The 26,460-nt window shown below is 39.1% G+C and overlaps 1 protein-coding gene across 2 annotated transcripts in view; it reads left to right on the top strand.

Annotated features, from left to right (window-relative positions):
• Positions 1 to 26,460, top strand: part of ITSN1 (intersectin 1) — a 210,720-nt gene that overhangs the window by 114,860 nt on the left and 69,400 nt on the right. For both annotated transcript variants that reach the window (XM_019524334.1, XM_019524333.1), the window contains exons 17-20: positions 9,126 to 9,250; positions 14,256 to 14,485; positions 17,445 to 17,566; positions 26,134 to 26,381. In XM_019524334.1, the coding sequence (XP_019379879.1) occupies positions 9,126 to 9,250; positions 14,256 to 14,485; positions 17,445 to 17,566; positions 26,134 to 26,381 (725 nt within the window). The remainder of the gene's footprint in view (positions 1 to 9,125; positions 9,251 to 14,255; positions 14,486 to 17,444; positions 17,567 to 26,133; positions 26,382 to 26,460) is intronic.

Below are 26,460 nucleotides of genomic sequence, written 5' to 3'. Positions count from 1 at the left end.
AAATGATCTGAATTACCTTAATCTTTGCCTTGTCTCTTACTGGTATGCATCAGTGACTATTTAGGTAAATGGGGCTGCTTCAGCCAGCAGTTTTCTCATTCTTCCTGAAAAACTGTTTAAAGTTCCTCTGATGGCTGAGGTGCTTACGGTTGCCTATTCCTTCAAGCCCAAATGTGTAAACTGGACATTCCTTGCATGGATTTTTGAAAATTCTCTACAATATAAAATGTTATTCTCCATCATTAGAGCAGCAAATTCATAGCTCCTTATTGAATTCCTGAATATCTCAGCTAGGGCTGAATAGTTGATGTAATTGGCAGTAAACAATATGCAGTTTTTAGCTTCTAGATCATAGTTTCTCAACCTGTGGTATGTGTGCCCCTGCTGGTATGTGAGACACAGGGCAGGGCATATGCGGGTACCCCAACACTCTCTCTCACCCTCTTTTTCCTCTGTCTCCCTCCGCTTCCTCCTCTCAACACTATGGCAAAAAATTTGGCCAGTAATAATTTGGCGTGCTATGCTTTGTACAGCACTGGGTTCAGCCCTCCTAGCTTTGGCCAATATCACCTCTAGCCCAAGTACATACTTGAGTTGTGCACCCCTGGTGTAAAAGGTGGCAACCCTACCCACACCAGATCAGATATCTGTCATATCATGGCCTTATATACACAGCCCTCCTTCCAACGTATGGCACACATTAGTTTGGAAATATAAAATCTGCTGGAAAATTGAGTGTTGGGGTACTTATTAAAATTATCAGAAGTTAGGGGGTACTTGCTACTTAAAAGGTTGAGAAACACTGTTCTAGATCACCTGTTTGAATTTGGCCCAGATCCATAATGTCTGAAAGTGATTTTAATCTAATAGCTATTTGGCATATATTAATGCTCTCAGTTAGCTTTCTAGTGGCCAAATATCCTTGTAGGTCAGATATAAGGCATGTTACCAAGAGCGGCTGACTACCTTTGGTGATGGTGGTGGTGGTGGTTTTTATTTTATTTTGTTGGGGGTGGGTGGGAATTGTAAATTAAATGCATAGTTGAAAATCAGGTTATTTTGATAGATAAACTGCAGATTCTAAATCCATATTTAGGTACTTGATTTTGAAAATATTGGCCTATCCATCTAAAAATGTATTCTACATGCATCTAAACTGAATTTCTATATGTAATAAGAATGACACAATTTTTCCACTTAGTAGTTTAAAATAATACTATCAAGAAAAGTCCATATTAGGTAACTGGGTACATAATGCAGTTGTTGCACGTCTTGCATTTCCTCCTAAACCCTGACATTTACAAAGATTAGTCAATTTAAAAATTCTTTAAAATAACACCAAGTTTACAAAAAATGTTTAAATGCAATTCTTGGCTACATACAAAGATTAAATAACAGTGGTGATTCAAATATTTAAGGTTAATCTCTCTATTAATACGTCTGTGGTAGGTGAAAACTAGAAAATTAATGTAAGCAGCTCTTGTGAAAGGAGGCTGGATTTATCAATAATTTACTCTGAGGGCCTTAAAAAAAGTGGCACAGAACTAGGACCAGGTTCTTGAGAACTGTTTCACATTTTTTTGTCATGTTCCAGTCCTTGTCAGTCCCTGTCTAGTCAGTGTGCACTGGACAAGTCTTGCATATGAATGCCTGTTTACATTTAAGCGTTTCTTTCTTCCAGTCATTGGCAATGGAAGATGCAATGCTGCAGTGCCTGGCAGTTCTTCTGGGCTGCGTCAACTACTTAGACTCCTTTCTAAAGGTCTCCATGCCCTACACAGGCAGTACACATCTATCTCAATCTGAGTGATGAACCATCTCCAGTTATGTGCTTCACTTTACCATAAACAGATGAGTGTGCAGTGTTTAAGTTAGTATTTAATAAGAAGGCGCTAGAACCACCTTTTATATGAATCAAAATGTGGACTCTGATCTTATCTTTACTTATTGCCTAAGTGAGAGTAGGATTTACTGTATGCCTTCCATACTTGTTACGACTTGAACAAGGTACTAGTGGTTATATTTGCCTTTTGTACATAATATTTAAATATTAAACAAAGTCTTATTGTTCTGGCCATTATGTTTAGAAACTTTAAATTTTATTTCTGTTTTATGCTGTATGTTACATGCTTTATTTACATAGAACAGCATATTGTGTGATCCTGGTTATATTATGAGAGGCTGTAAAAAAACAAAACAACAACAACAACAACAAAAAACCGAAACAAACAAACCCACAAAAAAACCCAACCTACCTTTATAAGATCTCCCATAACCTCAGCAAGTGATGGGAAGAGCTGTATCACTTTCAAGAATAGCACAGCTGCTTCAGAAGCTATGGTATGGGGCAGTAGAGTACTTCTGAAGAAAAAGTCCTCAGTGAGTAGTGAAACTCAAAAGTTTCTTTTTCCTAAGACCCATGACTGCCATAGGCCTTCAATCTGTTACCCTTAAAGGGAAGATTTGGTGGAAGCACCATGGAGTAACCTTGAAAAATTTCTTAGGCCTCACCCTTTTGTGAAAAGACAAAATTAGGCCTCAAGTCAAGGGATGCAGTCATTTTAAGGTTTCCATAGCAATATTACTTACCCATATTGTGTATTTACTTTCCTGTGCACTATTAATAATTTGTCTAGTATGAGTGCCATGTCTGGGTATCATAATGTTGCTATCAGAGCCTTTGCAGTTATGCTTCTTGACTGTTTACCTTTACAACTTCAACATTCCTCTGAATTTTTTAAAAGAAACTATTAATCTATATTTCTGAATTAGGTGCTTGTGTTTTAAATGTAGTGTTCTGCATTTTGGATAACATATAATCTGGCAAATACTACGTGGATGCAACGTGAACTCTTCAAGTTTTGACTCTCTCAACAAAAATATACTTGTAAACTTAAAATTGCTAGTTACCTATCTTTGTAAAGATCAGATATAAGGTTATGTTGAATATTTAAATTAAAAAATATTGAATTGTATTCAGTTGACTGCTGAAATGTATTAGTATTTTGTTCACTGGATGTCTTTACAGACCTGTGGGAAATGTAGATTTTTATGTTAGGCAAATCAATACAATATTTGTTGAAATAATATTCTGAACATTTATCTGTCATTATCTCTCATTTCTTCCTAGCTGGTGCAAGAGGCTATTTATTGCAGTTTCCCCGTCAGATAATATTTTTTGTATCCCATCAAGTGCTGGTTACCAAGACTTTGTTAAGCCTACTTATTTATGCGTCTCTCAAAATCCTACTCAGCAAAGTACAGTAGTGGGTTGGCTTACTTGGGAAAACAGTCTGGTGAATTTAAATGCCTTTAAAAGACTATATTACAAACAAAAAAGAGAAGCCCTAAGATCCTAGTTTAACCAAATGTATAGCTGCAAATAAAATAGATTTTATTTATAACAACAAACAGATTTTTTACTCATTTGGATCAGAGTTCAAACCCTTGGGGCTTTTGTGCTGCAGCAGTGTTAATCCTCAAGCAAGTATGGAAAAGTCATTCCTGTAGTAAAAGCACCCAACTCTGCTCTTGGCAGGTAAAGGTGGCAGTGTTTTTTTGACTCTCAGGGAGAGTGGGGGTATGAGTGTGTGTGTTATGTAGGGTAAGCTTATATATATGAAAACTATAAAACATGCAATCCTGAAGTTTCTTTGCAAACAGAATTCCAAGTGAAGTGAATGGGGATTTGATGCACAGAGGTCTTTCAAGGTAATCTTAGGGATTTGAGACGTCTGTAGTTTTTTTTCTCTCCAAAAGTGTTCGCTATATAGCTGAGTTAAGAGTCTTCCTGATGTCTGTGTTTTGATTTTTGCACATTTTAAAACCATGATTGCTTTAATGATTTTAGTTTCACATTTTGGCCCAGCAGTTGATTCCCATTTAACTAGGGAAGGTCCCAAGACCAGAGTACATTGAATAGATTTACATCAGGAGGAGGGAAAAAGACCTTTGGAATGCTGCTGTAGTCTAAATAGCTACAATTATTGTAACTGATGGCAAGTCATTTTCAGTGCTTCTACTATAGAATCACTTTATTTTAATCCTATTTCAGTAGCTGTGGTCATGTTCTCTCTAGATGTTAGAATCCTAGGATCTCCAGAGGTCATCTAGTCCAAGCTGGTGCCTGAGGCAGGATTATCCTTATCCAAACCATCTGGAACAAAAAATAATCTAAACTCTGAATAAGACTATCATCAATCCTGAGACAACACAGACCTAACACTCCAACCTGCCACAGGGGAAAGCAGGAGAATCATGGCAGCCAAAATCCTGCTTTTATGACACGTTGTCAACATATGCTTAAGAAATCCCAGGTAGAGGGCCATGGCCTCTGCTGTGAGGAAAGCATTTAACTGCATAGTCCACACCAATCTGATAATGGGGTAAATGTTAGCTCTCATAGGCCAGGACTTAAACTGCAGCTTGGAAATTAAGCCACTTGCAAAATAAGCTAAAGAAAGAGAAGGAAGGGTGGACAAAAGGAAAGGTAGAGGAGCATCCATTAAGTTACAAAAGTAGCTCCAGTCCTTGACTAATCTGAGTTGATCAAAGCTTTGCCCTCCAAGCTTGGAATGGCAGGATGATCACACAGAAAAAGAAAAGTCAGTTAAACTTTAACTACAAGAACATGTAATAAAATGACATATTTAGTGGCAATGTAGTTGGTTTGTGGGGTGAAGAGGCTTAATGGTCCTTGCACCTGGCTACATGTGGAGATAACTATAGTGACAGAAGTTCAGAAAGCTAGAAGCCGATCCATGACCTTGTATAATCTGTGTTTCCCTCTTGAAGAATGTTTGTAAACACTTCGCTGCTCTTGACTATATTAATGTGTTAGACATGGTCCTGCTTAACATATGCATAATGTCTCTATGAATTAAAAATTTAAGATGTGCATGAAGAGAAGACTTCCTCTGAAATTTCATGAAATAGTTTGAAAGGGAGGCAAAATCCTTAGTGTTACAATATACTGTACACTGAATAATTAGGTGGGTGAGCAGTAACATTGGGAGGGGTAACTCTAGTACAGGCTGCGTGACAGATGCTGTTTTAGCAGTAACACCAGCACATCGTACCACTTCTTTTTCAGTAAGGTCAGAGACTACCTCCAGCTCCAGTTTCCTCTGCAATTTTTTGAACTCTGTGTTCTCACTGTCCTTGCTGCTAGCTGACTAGAGATCCTGTCAGCAGCTGTGAATATTGCCAGTGCTAGTCTCCCTTCAGATTCCTCCTCTTATTCTAATATTATGCAATGAATGAACATTTATAGGTTTGCAAGTATGTTCAAAGCTTGAAAATGTTCGCAAAGTTTCTACCAGGTTGAAGATTTAGGGGTGCTGTCCTGGGTGAAAAAATGCCTTACATTTTTCTTCACAGATGGATTTTTACGCTAGCAGATATCACTTCCAACCTCTTAAATATTTTTAATGTTGTCTGTCTCCAAACAAATTAGTATTTTTCCCAGTTAATTCTGCAGCCTTTCAGTAATGTTTGTGGCCCTCTTATCTATAATGCTTAGTCCCCTCTACAGGATTTTTCCCTTGCTGATCTTCTGGATGTACCCATTGGCAACTGGTGCTGCCTTAGTCGGGGGGGCATGTGCCCCCCCTCCCCCAGCAACCAGTCAGCGGCCAGGGGGGCCAATCTCGCTGACCAGGGGAGGTCCCCTGCAGCTGATTATGAAGCAGCCAATCGCTGCAGCTGCGGCCGCTTCCAGAAGTGGCTGCAGCCACTTCTGGGAGCACCATGGCGCTCCCGCTCCCCATCCAGCACTTGGGAGGACTGGTGCTCCCACCTGCTCCCCCTGCCCATCACCTAAGCAGCGAGTGCGGCCAGTCAGACCCCTTATACATCGCCACTGGATGTACCCTCTATTTTCTCTCTTCTGTATGCTAAAAGGGCCAGTGTGGATGGCTTCTTTTCTTCCTACCTTTCCCTCTTAGAAGCCAGTGGCTTCTTTTCTTTTCCCTGGTTGATTAGATTTTTCAAGCTCTGTACATCGCTGTCTTTCGTAGAGCAGGTTCAAGAATCATGCTGCATTCTAGAACTTTTAAAAAGCATCATTTTTAAGCTGTTGGTAGTGTTGCCTTTCCGCATAGTTGTTAATGGGGGGAAAAATTGACTTATTCTACATAGATAACTGCAGTTTTCAGAGGGAAATGTTAGCTCTGTGAGTTAGTCACAGTGACAGATAAGGCTTAAACTGGAAGCTTTGTTGCAACCTAACCTATGAAGTCATGATACATTTTTCTATGAAATTAGGTTAACATTGAATAACCTTTGAAAGTCACCTTGCACAAGGAACAGGAGCCACTTGTGACCCCACTGTAGTGGTGTAGTCTATGGTCAAAGGAGATTACAGTCTAGACCAGTGGTTCTCAACCTACTTGCTATAGTGGGTGTGTGCTCATTGGGCTGCTTGTGGCCTGCAGTCTGAGAACTACTGGCCTAGACAAAACGACAGTACAGAAAGGCTGAAGTGACTTGTTCAAGATAACACACCAAGCCCATAGTAGAGTTGGTAATAGACCTCACCACTGCACCACACTTGCCTCTTTTGTGCATGACTTGACTTTTCATTGTGCTGTTTTTAAATTTCCCGCATAACTTGATGATCTGCTCAGTTCCCTTCCAACCCTACCAACTATGAAACTATGAATAACTACTTGTACTACTATTGAAATGTTAGTATAATTTTCCCTGTAAGAACCATATTCTGGAATGAAAAAGATTTTTTTATTCTGGGATAATTATTTTACAGACAGCAAATGTATCATTAGCGTGTTCATGGTAAAGTGTAAGCAAGTAGATACTCTGCTTGAATGGTAGATTTCCATGGAGGGTTTTGCAAGGTTTCAGTACTATATGTTTTCTCTCGCCTCTCTCCTAGATTAGCTTGTTTCATTGTGATTTTCGGTTAGTGGCCATTGAATATAGCCTTGCCCAAATTGGCCCTTCCATACTTATACAGGTTTGTCTCAGGCTAAGCATAGTGTAATTATGACTCTTAGGGAATATGGGTTTTTATTTTGTAGCGTTTGGTTCTGTTTCCCTCGAGTTAAACTTGAGGATCAGAAATAAAACTAAATTGTGAGCTAGGGCATTTATATTCTGACTGTTAGTGACATATATATTCTTAGCTTTGTAATGGCTTACAGAGATCGTTAGCCAGTTATTACATTTTAGTTATTTTGATGCCTACTTTGGCCTCACCAGTTGTTTGTATGAAGTTGCTTGCTAATATGCCTGCTTGTTTCACTGACCCAGTTTTTTAATGGAAAGCGGTTCTGTAGACGTGAGAGGGTAAAAAAAAAAATTAATATCACATTTATTTTAAGTTTTAATTAAAAAGTAGCAGAGTAATCACTAATATTATCACCCCTTTGCTCCTTGTCTGAATCACTTGTGATTTCAGTGCTCATTTTTTTTGTTGCTCATACACATTTTTTCCAGATGAGTCGATACAAAAATCCAAATAAGAGGAAAATTACATCTTAGGAGACAGCTAATCTGTAAAGTAACTTTCAGGTTATGAAATTCTGACTAAAATAGCCCAGTCTATTAATAATACATGTGAGGGAGGTTTTAATTTTAAGAGATATAGGCTAAATTTTCAAGCATGTAAAAATCATACAAACCTGTCTGCTCTGGTTCATGTTGCAATATATTTGAGGCACAGAAATGATTAGGATAATGTATTAAATTCAGAGTTCCCTGTGACAGAAATAGAAGTTTTCAGATTTTTTTTCACACTTGAAATCTAAACTACATTTTTATCACAGATTGCAAGTGGTCACGTGGTCATTTAAAAAAGGTGTGACTGATTTTTCAAAGAGGCAAGGATTTTTCAAAGGAAGGGAAGACTGTCAGCTATCTTAAAAACATCAGCGATTCTTATAAGTACCTCAAGCTGTGCTGGTCATGGTATGGCCAGTGGGGCAGATCTGGCCTGCAGAACCATGTCATCTGGCCCTCAAGGCACCCCACAGCTACAGAAATTTGGTAGCAGGGCAGCAGTGGCAGCATAATCTGCCACAGCTCTGGAAGCTGCAGCAATTAACACTGCCACTGCTCCCCCACCTCCGAATTTCTCCCCTAGGGAGCCCTGCCAGTCAGATGACATGGCCCCATGCTCCAGATAACATCGACCTGCAGTGTCATTCTGCTGCTGGATCTGGCATTCAGGTTTGCTCCATAGCCACATTTGGCACGTGGGGCCTGATCTGGTGCACAGGGCCATATTCCAGGCACTGATCCACTCTGCAGTGATCAGGCCTGTGGACCAACCCCAACCATGGGATCTGCCTCATGGAGCAGCCCCGTGGCAGTCTTTTGGCTGGCAAGGCCAGATAGATTGAGCACCATTGATTTAGAAGAATGCTGGGAAAAAGTTTAGATTCAAAATTTAAGAGTTGTTTAAAGATATTAAGAATAATAAAAGTTATTAATGTTAATGCTAACATTCAATTTTTATAAAAAAAATATACTGCATTTTTTAAACATTGGTTACAACCCAAGTGATTTCAGCATTGTCTTTGTAACTGTGGTAAAATCACCACTTTCATACAAATTAATAGTGTTCTTGCTATGCCTCCATTTAGTTCCAAAGGCACATTGTTTGGAGAATTCAGTTTCCTAGATAGAAATTCACCTTGAAAATGCTCTACCAGTTAGTATGGCAGTGAAATTACTAGGAATTTCAAACTGAAACCAGCACACTGAAAAATACTTCCCAGAATTTGTAAAAATATCTTAAGCATCAATTGAAAAAATTGCCAGAAAGAATAAGGAATCTGATAAATTGATGTAACAAGAATTGCCAATAACTTTTTTATATATATAAAATTAAACCACAGCTAGATCATTTTATCTTTTTAAATGTTTTAAATAAATAGGTCACTTTTTTACTCTTTATGCCTTTTATTGAATATGGCTAAAAGTGGATGGAGGATAAATGGTTCAGAGCTTTCCAAATCTATCATAGATGACTGCCAAATTATTTGAAAATACTAAAAGCCTGAGCAAAGATTTCCTTCACAATAAGAAATGTGGAGCCATTTGTACTGCTATTGCTATGAAGTGTATGGTTACATGCCACATATTTGTTGATTTTTTTTCTGTAGGAACTGAGAGAGATACATAACAAACAGCAACTTCAGAAGCAAAAGAGTTTAGAAGCAGAGAGGCTGAAACAGAAGGAACAAGAGCGGAAGACCGTAGAACTGGAAAAGCAAAAGGAAGCCCAAAGGTAACAGTTCTAGTTTATAGTAAACTATTTATGAGTACTTAGCACTTCACAAACAAGAAAGACTCTCTAACCCCAAGAACTTTAATTTTATCTTAAATAACAAGCCTCCTAGTGTGTATATAACAATTTTATCTTAAATAACAAGCCCAGACCCATATACAAAATGGAGAGAAAATTTAGGCCCTGGACACTGCACTCAAACCTGAAAAGTTCATTTATTGCTATTTAATAGCAGCGTTGGTAGGGAGTTTTAGGGAGAAAACTTGATGTGCTTCCATGCACCATTTTAGTTATTTATTTATTTATTTGATGATGATGTGACTTTTTTATACTAGTTGTAAAGAGATTTGTCATTTGAGGCAGTTTTGATTGTCCCAGGTTTTGACTCAGATCAGAACAAGAGCAGCACATATAGCCCTTCCAAGTTTCATTCCTGCTCCTTGACCAGTTGGAGAAATGCAGTGTTTGTTTACACTCTTTGTATGCTGGACTAGATCTGACCACTAGCTCTGAGCAAAGAATTTCTGCTACAACTTTGGGAATAATTATTTAATACATATGATATGCAGACTAAAAGCCAGTTATCTTCCATGAGAGAGATTTTGTTACAGTAGTTATGAAAATGAAGCTCTCAGCACTTAAACTTATTTTATTGAAGTTCTTTTGAAACCCAGTGCACGCTGTAGCACGTTGGGAGTAGTGGCTTCTTAGTCTTAACTGGTCAGGTGGTTATAACAAAGAACTGAAAGTAGGAAGTCTTAAATTTGAACATGTCCCATGGTGCATTGTTTGAGTGATTTGTGACAAGTGACTTGTGTTACTGCTTCCTCAGCCAAACCAATTTTTAAAACATTGTTTAAAAAAAAATCTTTTTTGCAGAAACCCCTCCCAGTCACCTGACCCTTCCGCTCCTGGCCACTACTTTCCTTGCTGTAGCAGTGTGGGGGCGGGAAGGGAACACATTTAAGACAACCTTTCAATAACTAGATTGTACACCTGGAAAATTATAACAAATTTGTAAGTTTTCTGTATATAGGACCTAATTATTTGGGGGGTCACCTTAAATTCAGCTTCAACTTAGATTTGAGTAAATACAGCATTTAAAAATCTTTACATTCAAATTTATGGAGTCTACTAAGCACTCTTAAATAACTTAAAGCCTATGCCTTTGTAAAAATCTTAAGCATTGGTACTAGAACTGGTTGCAAAAGTTTCTGACTTTCTGTCTGAAAACATTAATTCTACAGAATGTGCAAATTATGTAGAAACATATAATGTAAATCATGCAGTCTGCTACAGAGCCTGCGGTCCCAGGCAGCTGGGACTGAAAATCTAAAAAAAATCCATTTTAACTCTCTCCTAAAATATTTGGGTGGGTTTTTTGTTTTGTTTTTCTTTGTTTATTGTCATTCCCATTGAAAAAGTCACTTCTGACTTTTTATTCTGATTCAGAACTATGCTGGTTCCCCTTTCTTAGCCCATAAAGGCGGCAAATCCTGCAGTTCCTATGTTAAACTCTAAAATTCAGTCTTGCAAACAACAGTTTACCAATTCATTTAATTTCCCACAGTCATATAATTATTAATCACTTGGTTGCCCCATCTTGCTTACATCACCAATAACCTTAATTCTGCCTTCTAAACCTTGCAGAAATCTGCAGAAAGGTCAAACAGCAAGTGAATAGAACACGACTGATAATATATCCATTGAATAATAGACTTGTATGTTTTCCTTATTTTGATCTTTCTTGCATTTTTGCAATGCAACACAGATGGGAACAAGGATGATTGAAAGGAGAAGGGAACAAAATCTGTTCTGAGGGAGCAAGAGAGGATGCGTGAATGAGACTTAAAGAAAGTGGTTGTTTTTCAATGATGGATAAGAGCAATATACAAGAGAAAAGAATGGAATGAAGCTGGACAGAATGGGTTAGAGACTAGGTGAGAAAAAGCAGAGAATAGGAGAAGGAAATAAAGTAAAAAGGATTCAAATGACTCTTAGGTCAGTGGAATTTTTTTATAGTATCTGTGTTTCTGTATTATACTTAGGCAAAGACATCCCACATGAATATAGGGCAGAAGGATGGAATTTGGAGTACTTTATTAAATTGCAATCAACCATGTATCTGTAGTAAAATAAAAGAGAACAATTTATACTCATCAATACATTGGCTCAACCCTTGGGCATATTCAGGGCTTGATGGTCACAACCAATTTCTTAAGTTTTGAGTAGTGTGGCAGAACTTAGCTTTTGGGAGTAAGGAGAGTGCAGACGTGATATTGGCAAATAAGAAATTTAGCTGAAGTCTGCTTCTACACTATGAATTCTGGTTTAAAGGCCAGAATAATCAAATTCTGGGTGCACACAAACAAATATTTTACAACCTTAAAAGAAGAGGGGGAGCTGCTGCTCAAAAGTGTGCAGCTGCTGTAATGTTACATTTGCACAATCCTGTAGTGATACAGGTAAGCTAAACAAACCACCTTAACTTTGACCCTGAACGAAGCAGGGTTAAAGTTGGAACATTTTTGCTGTGCTTGTGTCTCACTACAGAATCATGCAGATGTAGCACTTTCATCGTAACTGCTTGGATTGGTTTTTGATAGGATTGTTACACCCACCTTTACCCTCTGGCATTGTGGATTCTGTGTAAAGCAGAGAGGGGCACAAACTGTCTTGTCCTCCTCCTCTGCCCCATGGAATTCCTCCAGTTCTTGTGTCCTTTTTGTGCTGGGTCAAACTCTAACAAACTACCTTGCATGCGTGATTGCAGGGAGGTATTTCCTATTGCTAGAAGTAGTGGACTGTTTTGCTTTACATGCTCATCAAAGGGACAAATCTTGCAGCTTCTGTATGAAGTGGTTATTCTCTGCTGCTTACATTAACATCAGTTGCATAACAGTTGACTTTAAGATTGGATAGGCTTAATCATGGGATTAAAAACTCCCAGCACCCCAGGAAAACCCTCTGTGAACAAACTCAGCATGTATAACATAATTAAATGATGCTTCATGCTGTCAAAAGATGGCTTTCCCTATTTATGTAGTGCAGTCTTAATAATACTGTAACAAAACTGCTGAATAATTGATTCTAAGTCTACATGCCTTGCAAGGGAGCATACAGCTGAGGACAGATACAAATTAATATTTGAAGCAAATGGCTGACAGGGCTGCGGCTTTATTAAATAAAGTTAAATGACATAAACCTGGCAGTAGAAAGATCTGGCAGAATTTCAAAGAAGAGGAAATAGTATTGTTTTAACCATTCTAGGTCTTCAACCTTACTCATACCAATGTACTGAAAGTGATACCAATTTTCACAATCCCCATAAGGCCTGGTGCTGTTACTGTTGAGGCCTATGATATGCCTACAGTCTAGCTGTCACAGTGCGGGTTCAGATTCTGCACAGAAAGTTATAACATGCTTGTTGACTCATCTCACCTTAGCACCTGCTGAGTGGGTCTTCTGACTAGGCATCAGCCTAGTAGCTGAACAGCAACTTTTGCCCGTTAGCAAGTATAACCCCATGTGCACATGCTCTGGTCCTTTTAATTGAGCAAGACACATACTGTACAGTAGGTCAAGTTCATAACTGCCACATGCAGGCCCATATTTCTTTCCTTTAAAAAATAAAATAAAAAGTATAACCTGGGAATAGGTCAGAGGAGCAAAATGATAAAGGTTGCATGCATCTGTTATGTTCTTGCAAGATTCCCTTTATCCACTGATCCTGGGGCAAACTGTTTTTGGCAAAGCATCACCCTTCCCCCTCCCCTCCCTTGCATCCATTGAGGCAAGGATGCAAAAATAACATTTTACAGCTGGGCTGTGAAAATTTTGTGCCAGTTAGGCAAGACTGCTCTATATGGGGCGGTTGTCAGAGCAGGAATGTAATAGCTTCCATCTGCTGTCTGTAGCACTGGCCAGTTTGATGCTCGGTAGGTTGGCACTGGTATTGGATATTTGCTCGTGAGAGGTGGCTGCCTGGTTCCCTTGCTTGGCCACTTTATTGTGAAGCCACTTAAACACAGTATTTTATGTAGCTGGGATGAGGATTGTAATGTGCCTCTGATTATAATTGACGAAAAATCTGGGGTAAAATTCAGTACTGAAAATATCTGGTCGTAGCTGTAGCTCTTACCTATAACAGATTAAATAAAAAGCATTTGTAGGCAAGTGAAAGTGATAACCATAGAACTGACTTAAATAATTCTGAATGTGCTGTTGTTTGGTCCTGGGTAGGAAAGGGATTTTCTAGAAGCAGTTTTCGCAGGACACTAAAGTTCCTAAATACAGGCTCCTAGACGTATGGGTTTTGTGGATTTTTCCGTGCACGCCTTCACTCTTACAATTATTTTTTTGTAGGTTACATTAATATTGCTGTGCAACACTATAGGAATAAAATACAGTATTTTTGAATCTGCAAGTGCAGGGTCTGAAAGAGTGGGATCTGCAGAAATCGGAGAAAGCCAGATTTCTGATTCTCCTAATAATACCAGCTTAATACTAACTGTAAATGCAGATGTTTATGTAAATCTGTTTTGTCATAAAAGATGAGCGGCTAAGTAGGTTTGTCTCTGCTTTAACTTTGCTGTATGGAAAATGGAAGATCATGGCTCAGGTTGAGAGTAAAATCTTGCAGTTCCCCAAGAACTCTATGGCTATGTTTATATGCCCTTAGAATCCTTAGCATTGTGTAAGCAATAGGTTTGGATCCCACTGAGGTCAGTCTCTCCTGTAAAATAAAACAGTATTGCCTTTTTTTTGGTGAGAGTCACTACCAAGTTAGTTTCTGTTGCTGATCTCTACCAACAAGTCTGCCTTATTCTTTAGGATTCTTTCCAGCAGTCAGGTGGTATCATGGCTCTATTAATAGCTCTATTAATACTACTAGAAACATGGAAGCGCATAGAGAAAATATAGCTGTACAATTAGTTATCAAATCACAGGGACAGTTAAATATTAAGCTTATTTCACTTTGCTTTAAAATTACCTTAATTGACAGACGAATCCAGGAACGGGATAAACAGTGGCTTGATCGAGTTCAACAGGAGGAGGAACACCAGCGACAAAAAAAACTTCAGGAAGATGAAAAGCTAAAAAGGGAAGAAATAACCAAGAAGAAAGAAAGTGAGGAGAAGGGCAAGCAGGACATGCAAGAAAAGCTAAATAAACTTTTCCAACAACATCAAGAGCCAGCCAAGCCAGCAGTCCAGGCTCCTTGGTCGAGTGCAGGTATGGAAAAGCAAAGAAATCCTATTGCATGTAGTTGATTAAACAACCTCCTGTCTTGTTTTCCCAAGTAACATGTCTTTATACCATGTATCCAAATCAGATTGCTATTCTTGTTGTAATGAATGTGATTCAAGATGCAAGTGCCAAACTCTGCATGATGGAGCTTTCACTTTTATTTCACTTTGGAGCTTTCACTCTACTTACAGGTGTTGAACTTAGTAGAGATCATTTAGGGAGAACAGAAGTGACCTGACAGGAACCACAATGCAGATTGGAAAAGCAAATTTAGCAGCAGGGTGGGATTTGTCTCAAACAGAATATTATTTTTAAATATGAGTTAAAGGTGAAACATGACAATATTTAAGTCAAAGCTGGGCTTTGGAAGTGCTGGGAGAAAGTTTTATATGTTCATAAGGATCATAGGAGGTTCGGGCTGGAAGGGACCTCACAAGGTCATCTAGTCCAGCCTCCTGCTCAAGGCAAGATCATCCCTGACTTAAACCATCCCAGCCAATTCTCTGTCCACCCTGCTCTCTTAAAAATTTCGAGGGAGAGAGATTCCAGAACTTCTCTTGATAGCCTCTTCCAATGCTTGATCACCTTCATAGTCAGAAAGTGCCTCCTAATTTCTAATATAAATTTCCTTTGCTGCAGCTTAAGGCCATTGCTCCTAGCCCTGTGGTCATAGAAAAAAGCTGCTCTCCATCCTCTGTATAATCACCCTTAAGTTACTTGAAGACAATTAACAAATAACCCCTTCAGTATTCTCTTCTCCCAACTAAGTATCTGTAGTTCTTTCTGCCATTCCTCGTAAGCCATGTTTCCCAGGCCCCTTATTTATGTCGCTCTACATTTGACTCTTTAATCTATCACATCTTCCTTGAAGTGCAGTGCTCAAAACTGGATGTAGTATTCCAGGTGAGGCCTCACCAGTGCCAAATAGAGAAGAAGAAGCACTTCTCTTGATTTTGCAAGTGACACTCCTTTTGATGCAACCCAGTATGCTTTTGACTTTTTTTGCAACAAGAGCACACTGTTGTTTACTGTGACAGGGGTCACCTCGGCCCAGGCCTGCCATGCACCCCTGCCTCCCCCTCTCCCCCCTCCCAGTGCTGCTGGCATGGGGGAAAAGCCGCCCCTCCCCCTCACCACTGCCCGGCTGTTCTTGCTGTAGCTGCCCAGAGCCTGTGTCCGGGCTGCCCTGCGGTTCCTCTCTGTTGCTGTCACTGCTGCTTCCCAGCTGCCCCTCAGGGCAGTGGTGGCAGTGCAGAGGAGCTGCAGGGCAGACCAGGCATGGACTTTGGGGAGCTGCAGCAAGAACAGCTCAGCAGTGATGTGGGGGAAGGGCTGCTTTTCCCCCATGCTGAGCAGCAGCTTCTGCCCAGCCGCTGCCACTGCTCAGTGTGGGTGGGCAGTGCAGAGCAGGCGCATGATGCTCTGGGGTCAGGGTTGTGCCCATGGGTCCCTGCCAGTACCAAAGAGCTGGGGCGAGTGATGGCAGCAGCCAGAAAGAGCCACCGTACCTGGGCTGGCTAGAAAGCCAGTTCAGCTGTGGAGTCACCCCAGCCCCACTGGATGCCCAGGGGGTGGTGGGACACACCATGGGCTGGACGGTGCTTGTGTCAGGCAGGACCGAGGGACCTTGTGTGGTCCAGACAGAGACCCTCTGCAAGCCAGATCCGGCTTGCACGCTGTATTTTGCTTACCCTGCCCTAGGGTGTATCCAGTCTGGCCCTGCTGACTTGAAGGCATCTAGCTTCTCTAAGTAATCCCTAACCTATTCTGTCATTACTTTAGGCTCTTCTACTCCTTCTTATCTTTCCTGCCAGCTGCGCTCATCATTTGGTTGCTGATCCTGTTTGCAAAGACTGAAGTAAAAAGGCATTAAATACTTCAGCTTTCTCTATATCAGTCATAACTAGATTGTCTTCTGCAATCTGTGAGGGATAGTTTCTCTGGTCTTCCTTTTACTCTTGACGTACTTATAGACTACCTTTCTATTTCCTTTTATATCCCTTGCCAATTTCATCTCAAATTATGCCTTGGCCTTCCTGATTTTTTCCCTGCACACCCATGTAATACTCTTTGCAGCAACCAAGAGCCAGTTACAAAACTATCAGTTAGTACTAGCACATTGGGAGTGCAGTATTTGGTTACACGTTTGGTTAGAAGGTGGTGTATGAGTTATATGTCCCTAAACTCTTATGTCATCTCCAGTCTAGAAGTGATTTAAACTGTAGCATTATATGCATTTAACAATGTGCAGAAAAGCAGAGGACATTTTTTGTGGTAGGGGAATCTGTGGGGTAGGGGAGTTGGTTTAATGTCTTGTCTTTCTGTTTCTTTTCCTTTTACACTCTTTTCTCCCTTACCATGAGATTTCACACAGATGTGTGATTGATATATATTTTCTTATAACAACACCTATGTCACCTCTTATCTTAACCTAACGCATATTTATTAGGTCACCTTCTTATCTTAACCTAATGCATATTTGTTAGGTCACCTTATAACATCTTATAATTTGCAGCAGTGTAAGCAGGTCGCAAAGAAATCTGTTTTGTAGAAGTATTTGACAGACTACACAGCCAAAATTTAATATATGAACAGTGACCACTGAGTCTGGAACTTACTAATCAATTAACCCACTGTGTGCTTAATTAAAAATAAAACTTTGTGACAGGGTCTTGAATGATACAGCTATTTTCTGTATAAACAGTTGTCTCCTTATGAAAACTGAAAGCATGTTAATATTTTAAGTAGCCAGAAAAAATAAGAAAGGAAGTTTAATTACTTATTTCTCCTGTAAAATGAGGATAGTGTTTGCTTTACCTCTCAGGAGCCTAGTGGAGATTGATTTGTTAACACTTTCCCTCTTGTTTGTTTACCTCAAATTTCTTTGGTGTTCAGCAAACATGATACTTTTCATTTTAATACTTTTTTTTCACTCTGTATGTAGAAAAAGCTCCGCTAACCATTTCTGCTCAGGAGGATGTAAAAATAGTATATTATCGAGCATTGTATCCTTTTGAATCCAGGAGCCACGATGAAATCTCTATTCAGCCTGGTGACATTGTCATGGTAAGAAGGATGTATGACTCTTGGGGGAAAATATATATAGATTTTTTATGTATCTACTAAGCCTTTTATACCAATGTAATTGGATTTTAATTTTGAAATTATATGTACAGGAGCTTTTGCAAGTTGTAAAGATTTGATGTTATTCCATATTTCCTCTGTGAGAAAAATGGTCAACTTCCATCAAGTTCACTGTAACATAAAGTACTGTAGCTTACAACTGAACAAACCATCAATCTTAGTGTACAAACTGTTGTGTATCAATCTTAGTATGCCTTCTGTTAATCAGCTTGGCTGTGAAGTTTTAAGTGTTTGTAGACAGGTTTCCCAATTCCTCAACAAGACACTTGTTCTCAAAACAGATACGTTCCATAATTAATATTGTCATCTTCAGTTCTGAGGATGGATTCTATATGTTGAAATCAGAACATTTTACTAAATCTAGTTGGACTTCTAAGTTGATCTAAAACTGATCCTGGAGCTGTGTGAACTACTTTAATCTCCATATTAAAAATCAGCTATATATGCACGCACGCACGCACGCACACACGCACACACACTATTGTTTGTTGATGGTCCAACATAGCTTTTTTGATTTAGACTCATCTGTAGAATAACTTTCCTTTTCCAGTATTATTCCTTATGTTTTACTTTAAAATGGCAGATATGGTTCTTGCTGAACCACTTCAACAGCTCACTTAGAAGCAAAGATAAAATAAGGAAAATGTTAGTCTGAAAAATTAAAATTATGAGAGACTGAAAATTTGGTTGGAGAAATATTATAATGTATCTTTTTTTAGTGGCAGTGCCTAGTGGTACCAGTCACTGAACCTGCCTAAAATATTCAGTTAGCTTTATATAACAAATTCATAGATGTTTGGGTCGGAAGGGACCTTAGCAGATCAAGTCCAAGCCCCTGCCCTGGGCAGGAAAGAGCACTGGAATACTTAAGATGTGTCCAAACCTGTTACTACAGTTATTAGATATTTAAGAAATTCACAACTCTAATGCAGTTATAACATCCTACTGTCATTTTTCACTTCAGAATATTCTCAATGAAAATCTAGCTTGGTAAAAAGCATTTCACTGTTAGCTTCCCAGTTATATTAAGAACTATTGCACCCTAGCAAACTATTTAGGTTTTGGAAAAAAAACAACTCTGTAATGTAGTAACGTATCTTAATAACTATCTAAAATGTATAAAAAAGCCTATTTCTCCTCTTTGATTTATTCAACAATGTCACAATACATTGTGAATGACATCAAAATCCACCATGAATATGAGCAAATACAAATGATTAAAAAAAAGACCCAGACCAATTTGGAGTGCAGTGTTTTGATCATATTTGTAACCTAAAGATGTGAGTTTGGCAAGTCACTTGTCAAATGTGGTACATGGGGCTCCCTAGGTTATTGAGGAACTCTCCAATCATTTCTTTCCCAGGGAATAAAGTGTCTTCTAGAAGTACAAGCATGCTATGAGCTTTGCTTCAGGGAACCTAAGCACTAGTTAACTAAATAATTTGGGAGACAAACTGGAACTGAGGAAAATCAACATTTTGGAAAAATAAGAATTTGATTTTAGGGGGCACTTCTGGATTTCAAATAATGGTTTGGACTGTCTGAATTCCCCTTTTCAATGACTTTAGACTTCAATTCTAGTTCATGATATACCAAAGAAAAACTGTACTCTGGCCCTTGCTTTTTTAAATTTTAAATAAAACTTTGACAATAATTAAACCTAAAAACTGATTCCGGTGGGATTTCTCTCCTACTCTGTAGTAATTGCTTAAATGAACTAAGCTTCGAAACACTAATACAAGTAAGTGACTTTTGTGAAATGTGTTATAATTCTGCCTTACTTTACATCATTGCTTTCCTGATGGAGGTTAAAAGGGAATGGGTAAGTGTGCTTGTATGACTATTAGGAAGTCTACACAATCTATTCATGCATTTTTTTTAAGTATAACTTTGTTACATGTTTAGTTTACATGTGTGTTTAATTATCTAAGGTTAAATTATCAGACATACCAAACTCCCATTTTCCAGAGTAGCTTTGTCACTTAAGAGCTGGGATTTGGACTCCTCCATCATGTAGGCATTCTTAAAAATGTGCGTCCCTTTCTGTGCTGCTTAAGAGTTGTATGTCAGTCTTGTTTTTGGAGAGCAGTGGTTTGCAAGCTTACATTCTATGATGTATATAAGATCACATATATGCGTGCCTAGTAACACAACTTAAATTCTTTAGTGAAATGTGAAGCTTATAATAGTTCTAAACCAGCCAGTGTGGTATAGAATAAGTCATCCATGTTCCTTTGACTATACGCAACAGGTTTTTTAAAAGCTAAACTTTTCTTCTAAAATGGCCTGCATCTTAAATTTGAATAAAAAAATTGTATGCACTGTAGATATATACTCTTGTTTTTTCTTAATTTCAAAGTCAGACTTTCAGTGTCTTTTATGTTCAAGAATACCAGATATGCAAAGGAATATGCTAACTTAGAACAACTGTCAGTGACCATTTTTAACATTGTCTATGACTTGGCTTGTCCATGCTTCCTGGCAAGTCTACATTGGAGCAGCATCCAGCAACAACTCCAATGCTGCCTATGCTGTAACTGTTATGTTGAAAGGTACAGGTCAGGCTGATAGGGTAGACATGAGATATATTGTTTTTCACCATGTTGCTGAGACTTGTCCAGTCCTTGGGCATAAATAGGACTGTACTGTGGTGTGGAGACGTGGTTAAAACATGGTTGGACTGAATATTGCTTTAGCTGTTCCATAGCTTGCAGGTAGTTTATAGCAAAAGTGGAATACAAGTTTAAACCATGTAGGGAGTATTGGTAGGGGGTTTTAATTTTTAGGGTATACACAGATCACTAAAAATTCAGATAGGCTTTCTACGTGCCGTCCTTCTACACCAGTGTCTGTCTGCTCTGTATAAATGTAGATGTATTCTTTGTGCTTTGCTCTGAAAGTCGTGGATACACACTGATTATCTGCAATACTGTGATGCTATGTTATGAATGTGTAGTGGCCTACAGAATCTGTGTGGCATGATGGTAAAAGTTAAAGTTTTTTGAAGTACGTTATCTCTATCTCTGTTATTTCTGTTGTTTAGCTTTTTAGTTTTTACTATACGTAGAAGCTTTGCAAGTTTCTTAAACTTCCCACACAATTAGGCTTGAGACTACTATATATATGTATCAGGGCATAATAATAGTTGGGGTCTAGGCAGCCCCTCCTATTCCTCCTATTCTAGGCTTTTTCACAAATTCATAACCCCTAAACTTTTTCGGGTAGTGATCAATCTTTCCTGTGTCTGTAAATTGGATGTTAGCGTGGCCAGGTTTGGAGGAGGGTAATTCTGTTCAAGGGGAAATATTGTTGGCATAAACCAACTTTGATATCTGAATGATTTTGGAATGAACTTAACATAATTCCATGAAGCAAAATTGGATTGTTGAATTGCCAAATTCATTGGCCTGGATATCAGAGGAATGGAGAGACCAATTAGGAAGCTTCATTTCTGTCCCAAATCTAAAGTCATTTCATAGTGATTCATGGTAGGCTGTCATTATTTTTTTCTGATGATGATGAAAAGAATGATTCTTCTCTGTGTCATAGACCTGAAGAGGAAAACCTGATGTGCTAGGCATAGTGTGTCCACACAGTTAAGAGCTTCTACCCCAAAGAGCTGACTTTCAGAGTAGTAGTAAAAGTCAATGTAGTATCAAAGTAAAATAGTACCAGTTTTTGGAAAAAGAGAGACCCTGTTTTGGCTGGAACAAAAGTCAGGTGAACAAAGATATATAATGGTGGTATTCGCTTCCAGTTTAACAGAATACTTTGTGAGACTTTGTTTTCATACCCTGAGTATTTCCGCTGCAAAGTTTTACATGAAGTAAGGTTTATAGTGAGTCAAAACCTCTTCCTAAAACACTGTGTATAGATTTGTGTTTTAAATAGTGTAGGTTTATTGGGAGGGTGGAAAACATGCAGAAAATGGATGCTGCAAAATAGCATAGTGCTTTCCTTTGCCCCACAATTCCAGGTGTTCTTTTTAATGGCTGATGTTAGTTAAGTTGGCAGTTTCAGAACAATCAGCTTCTTGTTGTGGAAGGTTTAAGAGTTGAAGCATATTTGAATTTTAAAACCCTTTCTCCAGTAAATTAATTTTGTAGTAAATTTCTACAATAACTGTCCTTTGGATAGATGGGACATGGAAAGGGGAAAATGTCATACATAGGGACTTGCATGAAAAGCTAAACTGGATTGTTTATTAATCTTTTACATGCATGATTAGGCTGTTTTTTGAGAGAGCTTTTAATTCTGTTGGATAGTGAAACCTTAAATAAGTTATTTAAAAATCAGAGTTATGCAAAAAGTTGTTGAAAATCTGACTGATAATCCTGTAGTTGTGGTCCATTTTTAAGATGGCATCTTTTGTAGAATAAATGACCAGTCATGACCTTTTATTGCTGACCCTGTATATCAGTGATTCTAGTTACTACCTTTGCAACTTTCTGGGAGTGCTACTGATATGCAGTTTGGATTGTTAAGCCTCACAAGTCAGGTACTGCTATTTACATTTATTCCCCTTATTTGGCAAGATTCACCCTCTACTGCTGACCTTCCATTATAATGCCTTAGTGTCTCTACTGCAGTGAAAATGTTGTTCTGCACTGCAGCAAAGCCACACTGAACTGATCAAGCATGTGGTCCATTTATTTCTGTTTTCCCTGTGAATTAATAGGGACAGAGGCACAAGACAGGACCAGCAGAAAGGAGAAATAATGGACTGATTTGCACCAAAAGAAGAGTGTGGGATACACATTTCAGTAGCAGATGGGCAAAGAATCAGCACGTGGCCTAAGGCAGAGCAGCCTAGCAGGAATAGGAGGGAGTAGTCCAGGGACAATTGCAGCCAGAAGCTTTAGTATTACAGATTGAGTAGTTTGTATGTAATACACCATTCCCACCCTGAATATAGAATAGTTTATTTACAGTGTCATCACAGGCATTTCTGCAAAGAAGCTCTGCTGATAGATTAAGTTTTAGCAGAACAGAAGTACATTGGTGTTGTGATGGTCCCCTTAGATTCATCTGTATCAAACATTATTTCATGCTATTGTCGTGTAATATTGTCACAACCTAGTAAAACCTGCTAAAATCCTCCCTTGACTAATACATGGAAAGGATCCTAGTTCTCTTTTGCTGCGCTCAAGCCAACAATAGAATACAATCCATGCTTTGATTTGGATTTCTGATATGCTTTAAAGCAGTATTTCTTAACCCATGAGTTGCGACCCAAAAGTGGGTCACATGTAAAAGGGTCATGAACAAACTTTAAAAATGGATTCTCCTTTAAAGGAGAAAAACATAGGAAACCGTGGCTTTTCCCTTGCAGACTGACAGTGTTGCAGCCTGCAAGGGGCTGCTTGAGGCCGTCCCACCTCCACACACCCACCCAAATGGCATGGGACAGCTAAGGATGGAGGTGGATACCTCAAAGTTGTGGCCAGTTGACCACAGCCCAGTTTAACAATGCATTCAACAAGCAACCCAGGCAGGTAACTACTGATGCCTGACCTATCTTGGCAGCAGGAAAGACAGAGGAGGATATGGGACAGCTGCCTGCAGTTCTCTTAACTAGACGTTTACAGCCAAAACTTCTCAAGCTGTCTGTGACTTGAGCAGCCTACTTGAAAATGAGGTCCCTGCAAATCTATTTATACAAGATTCTGCCAGGCTGTCTATACTGGGTAGGCTTCACTGTGACCTCAATTTAAAAAAAATGAAACTGGGTTTCCCTACACATGCAATCTATGGACAAACTGCGTTTTTTCACATGGAAGGTGCTTGCACTCTAACTTTAAAATCTTTCCCCACTTCACCATGTTGTGACCAGCTTCTGTTTAAAGGAAGGTCTAGGACCTGCTGCCCTTGGACATATTTTCTGTATTGGTGGATAGTGCTGACTAAAGAATCCCACTGTCTGTGTCAAAAAAGAGAAGTGATGGATGTGTTTTGTTTATATTGCCTGAAAAATGAAAGCTGTCAAGTAACCATCGCCTAAAAATTTCAAGGGACAGAGATGGCAGGATTTGGATTAGTACAGTGGGCAGCATCTACTTTCTTCCCTGTGGAGGTGTCTGAAACTTTTTTCCCCAGCAGCTAATCTTAACATCAGTTAGGGCTAACAGGAATTGTCCAGTGAAGAGAGAGCTCAGTGTTGCAGGTAACTTCAGGGTGTGGCCTCCATTCCCGCAGGCCCCAGCCTTTCTGCATATGCCCTAACTGTGGTGCTCAGAATGTCTTATTTGGAGAAATGATTCAAGAATAGATTTTTTCCCCTATAAAAGTAGCAGTGATGAAAGCATAAGACTCCATGTTGCTGTTGTTGTTATAGTTAAGTGACAACCTTTGGCAAGGATCCAGCCATGAGTTTGTTTGGGGTTTTTTATAAATAATTTTTCTTAATTGATTTAAATTCAGGTAATATTAATGGTTTTATGTCAGGGACACTGCCCTGATCTGGTTTTACTATGAATTATTGCATTTCAGTTTGAAACCATTGCCTAATTAAGCTGCCTTTTTACACTCTAGGCACGTGCTGTGCTCACCTCCATTAATCGGGTATCTACCCTCACAAGCTCACTGGTGCTCACTTGCTCAATGCTGTTCTGTTTCCAGTTTGAATTTCCTTCGTTACAAAAATATCAGCTTATTGGACACAATAGAATTACTTGCTCAGCTCTGTTGGCAACATTATTAAAACAGATTAAGATAATTGCATCCACATACATTTTTTAGCAGTGAATGAAACACTTCAGTCAGTGTTTCTTGCGTTTATGTTTAGATGAAACCAGCTTTAACTGCTGGGGTAAAAAAGGCATAAATTTTTGTGGAACAAAACCACACCTAAAACCGTTATCTGTTTACCTGCATCTGAAAAAGCTTTCTGAAGTAGGCATAGCTTATTTTGGCAGGAATGCCTATGTATGCTTTCATATCAACTTATGTACTGAATTTGCAATATCTTTCATCTCATCAAATTCTAAAAAATAGGGAAAAAAATAGAAGAGGGCTTTTATAACTTCATCCTACTTCTGTGACACTCTTCCCATCCTCCCTATTGTTTTTGTGGCCTGTGGAGGAGCCAGCCCATGCCCAGTCATGCACGTGGAAGAAGAGCCTGACTAGTAAAAGCTCAGAAGAGCTTCCATTTTTTTTCCATAGTGCATGAAGTACCTGGCATATAAACAGGGAAATTTTCTTCATTTGCCCTTCCAGTGTTGACTAGCATATAACATTTGTGAGTTACTGTCCCAGGCGCGCATCCTCTGTTGCTCAAAACGGTTGATTTCATATCATAGAATATTGTCTATTACTGTTGAAGCAGTAAATTAAGATTGTAGACTACAATTGAAAGCTTTCAGACTGTGAATATAAAACAATAAGGGAAGGTTAACAAAAATCTGGGGTTTGCCAGATTTTGTTACAGTAGTTGAAGTGACAGAATAGTGGCAAAAACAACTTGGTTTCATTATAGCTTGTGGCTCTTATATGAGAAGAATTAAAGGAAGATTGTAGGAAAATAAACAGTTGTCTGCAAGGAAACATATTTACTGCCTAAATAGTTTGCATAAATATATTAAGAAAAATAATGTTCTTTTTAGTGGTTTTATGAATGCTGATATTAAGTTGCTGTTTTTATTGTACTTTCTGAGGGTGAAAAAAGGCTGTAGGACAACCCACTAAATAACAAATTTCCTGAAGTGTCTTTTAAGTTATATTTTGAGACTTCTTGTTAAATTATAGTAGATTTCATAGGAGTAAATGGCTTTAAGAGCCTGCTATGCTACGGTAAGCTTTTCAGGAACCATTCTCTAAGCCTATATTTCATTCATTCTTTGGGATTTAAATAGGAAGTCTTTACTTACTAGGCAGTATTTGAAAAGGACATGAACAAAATAACTAAAAATTGAGGGATTGGGCCTACTATAGTCAATCCATTACAAAGAATTACTAATTCAGTTAAAGTGGGGGTGTCAAACTCACCCAGGCTCACAGATTCTCCCCGCCTTCTGGATCTAGACTGGGCACTTTGTGCAGCACAATCCTGCTCCAGCCACCATGGGCCATTTTACAAGGCTTCGGAGCTGCTGCTGCCATAGCTGTTCTGCATGGCTCTGTGGCCACTCTGAAGCTGTGCTGCTTGTGGCAGCCACTCCAGTGCTCCAGGACGCAATCTGGAATGGGCTCCTTGTGCAGCACACAAGGCTGTCCGGAGCACTCTGCATGCTGCCTATGGGTCACTCTAAGACCTGTGGGAAGCACTGGGGGCTGGATCTGGCCTGGGGGTTGGATGTTTGACACCCCTAAATTAAAGAGAGAGTAACATTTACTAACTTTTGCCCAAATGAATCATTTACTTCTGTAACAAGGTGCAGTTTCACAGTAATTAGAGAAACATAATCAGCTGAACAGGAGCTGGACTTTTTAAATAAACCAGCCATTTTGTGTGTCATGTTTGTGATCGTTGTGTCTTAACATGCCTGCAGGTAGATGAAAGCCAAACTGGAGAACCAGGGTGGCTTGGAGGTGAACTGAAGGGAAAGACTGGATGGTTCCCTGCAAACTATGCAGAGAAAATACCTGATAATGAAGTCCCAGCTTCTGTTAAACCAGTACCTGACACTACAGCTGCACCTAAAGTTTCTGTGCGTGAAACTCCCACGTCTCTGGCAGCACCAGCTTCTACAGAATCTACTACAACCACTACCAACAACTGGGCAGACTTCAGTTCAACGTATGTCTGGGGGGGGGGGGGGGAAGTTGGGAGAGGCCCTTGGGCGGGGTGAAAGTTGTTTTTCGGGTATTTAATTTGA

The sequence above is a fragment of the Gavialis gangeticus genome, unplaced genomic scaffold (assembly GCF_001723915.1).
Source record: "Gavialis gangeticus isolate Ggan-Ray unplaced genomic scaffold, GavGan_comp1, whole genome shotgun sequence".
Classification (NCBI taxonomy): Eukaryota; Metazoa; Chordata; order Crocodylia; family Gavialidae; genus Gavialis; species Gavialis gangeticus.
This window is presented reverse-complemented; position numbering and strand designations above follow the sequence as displayed.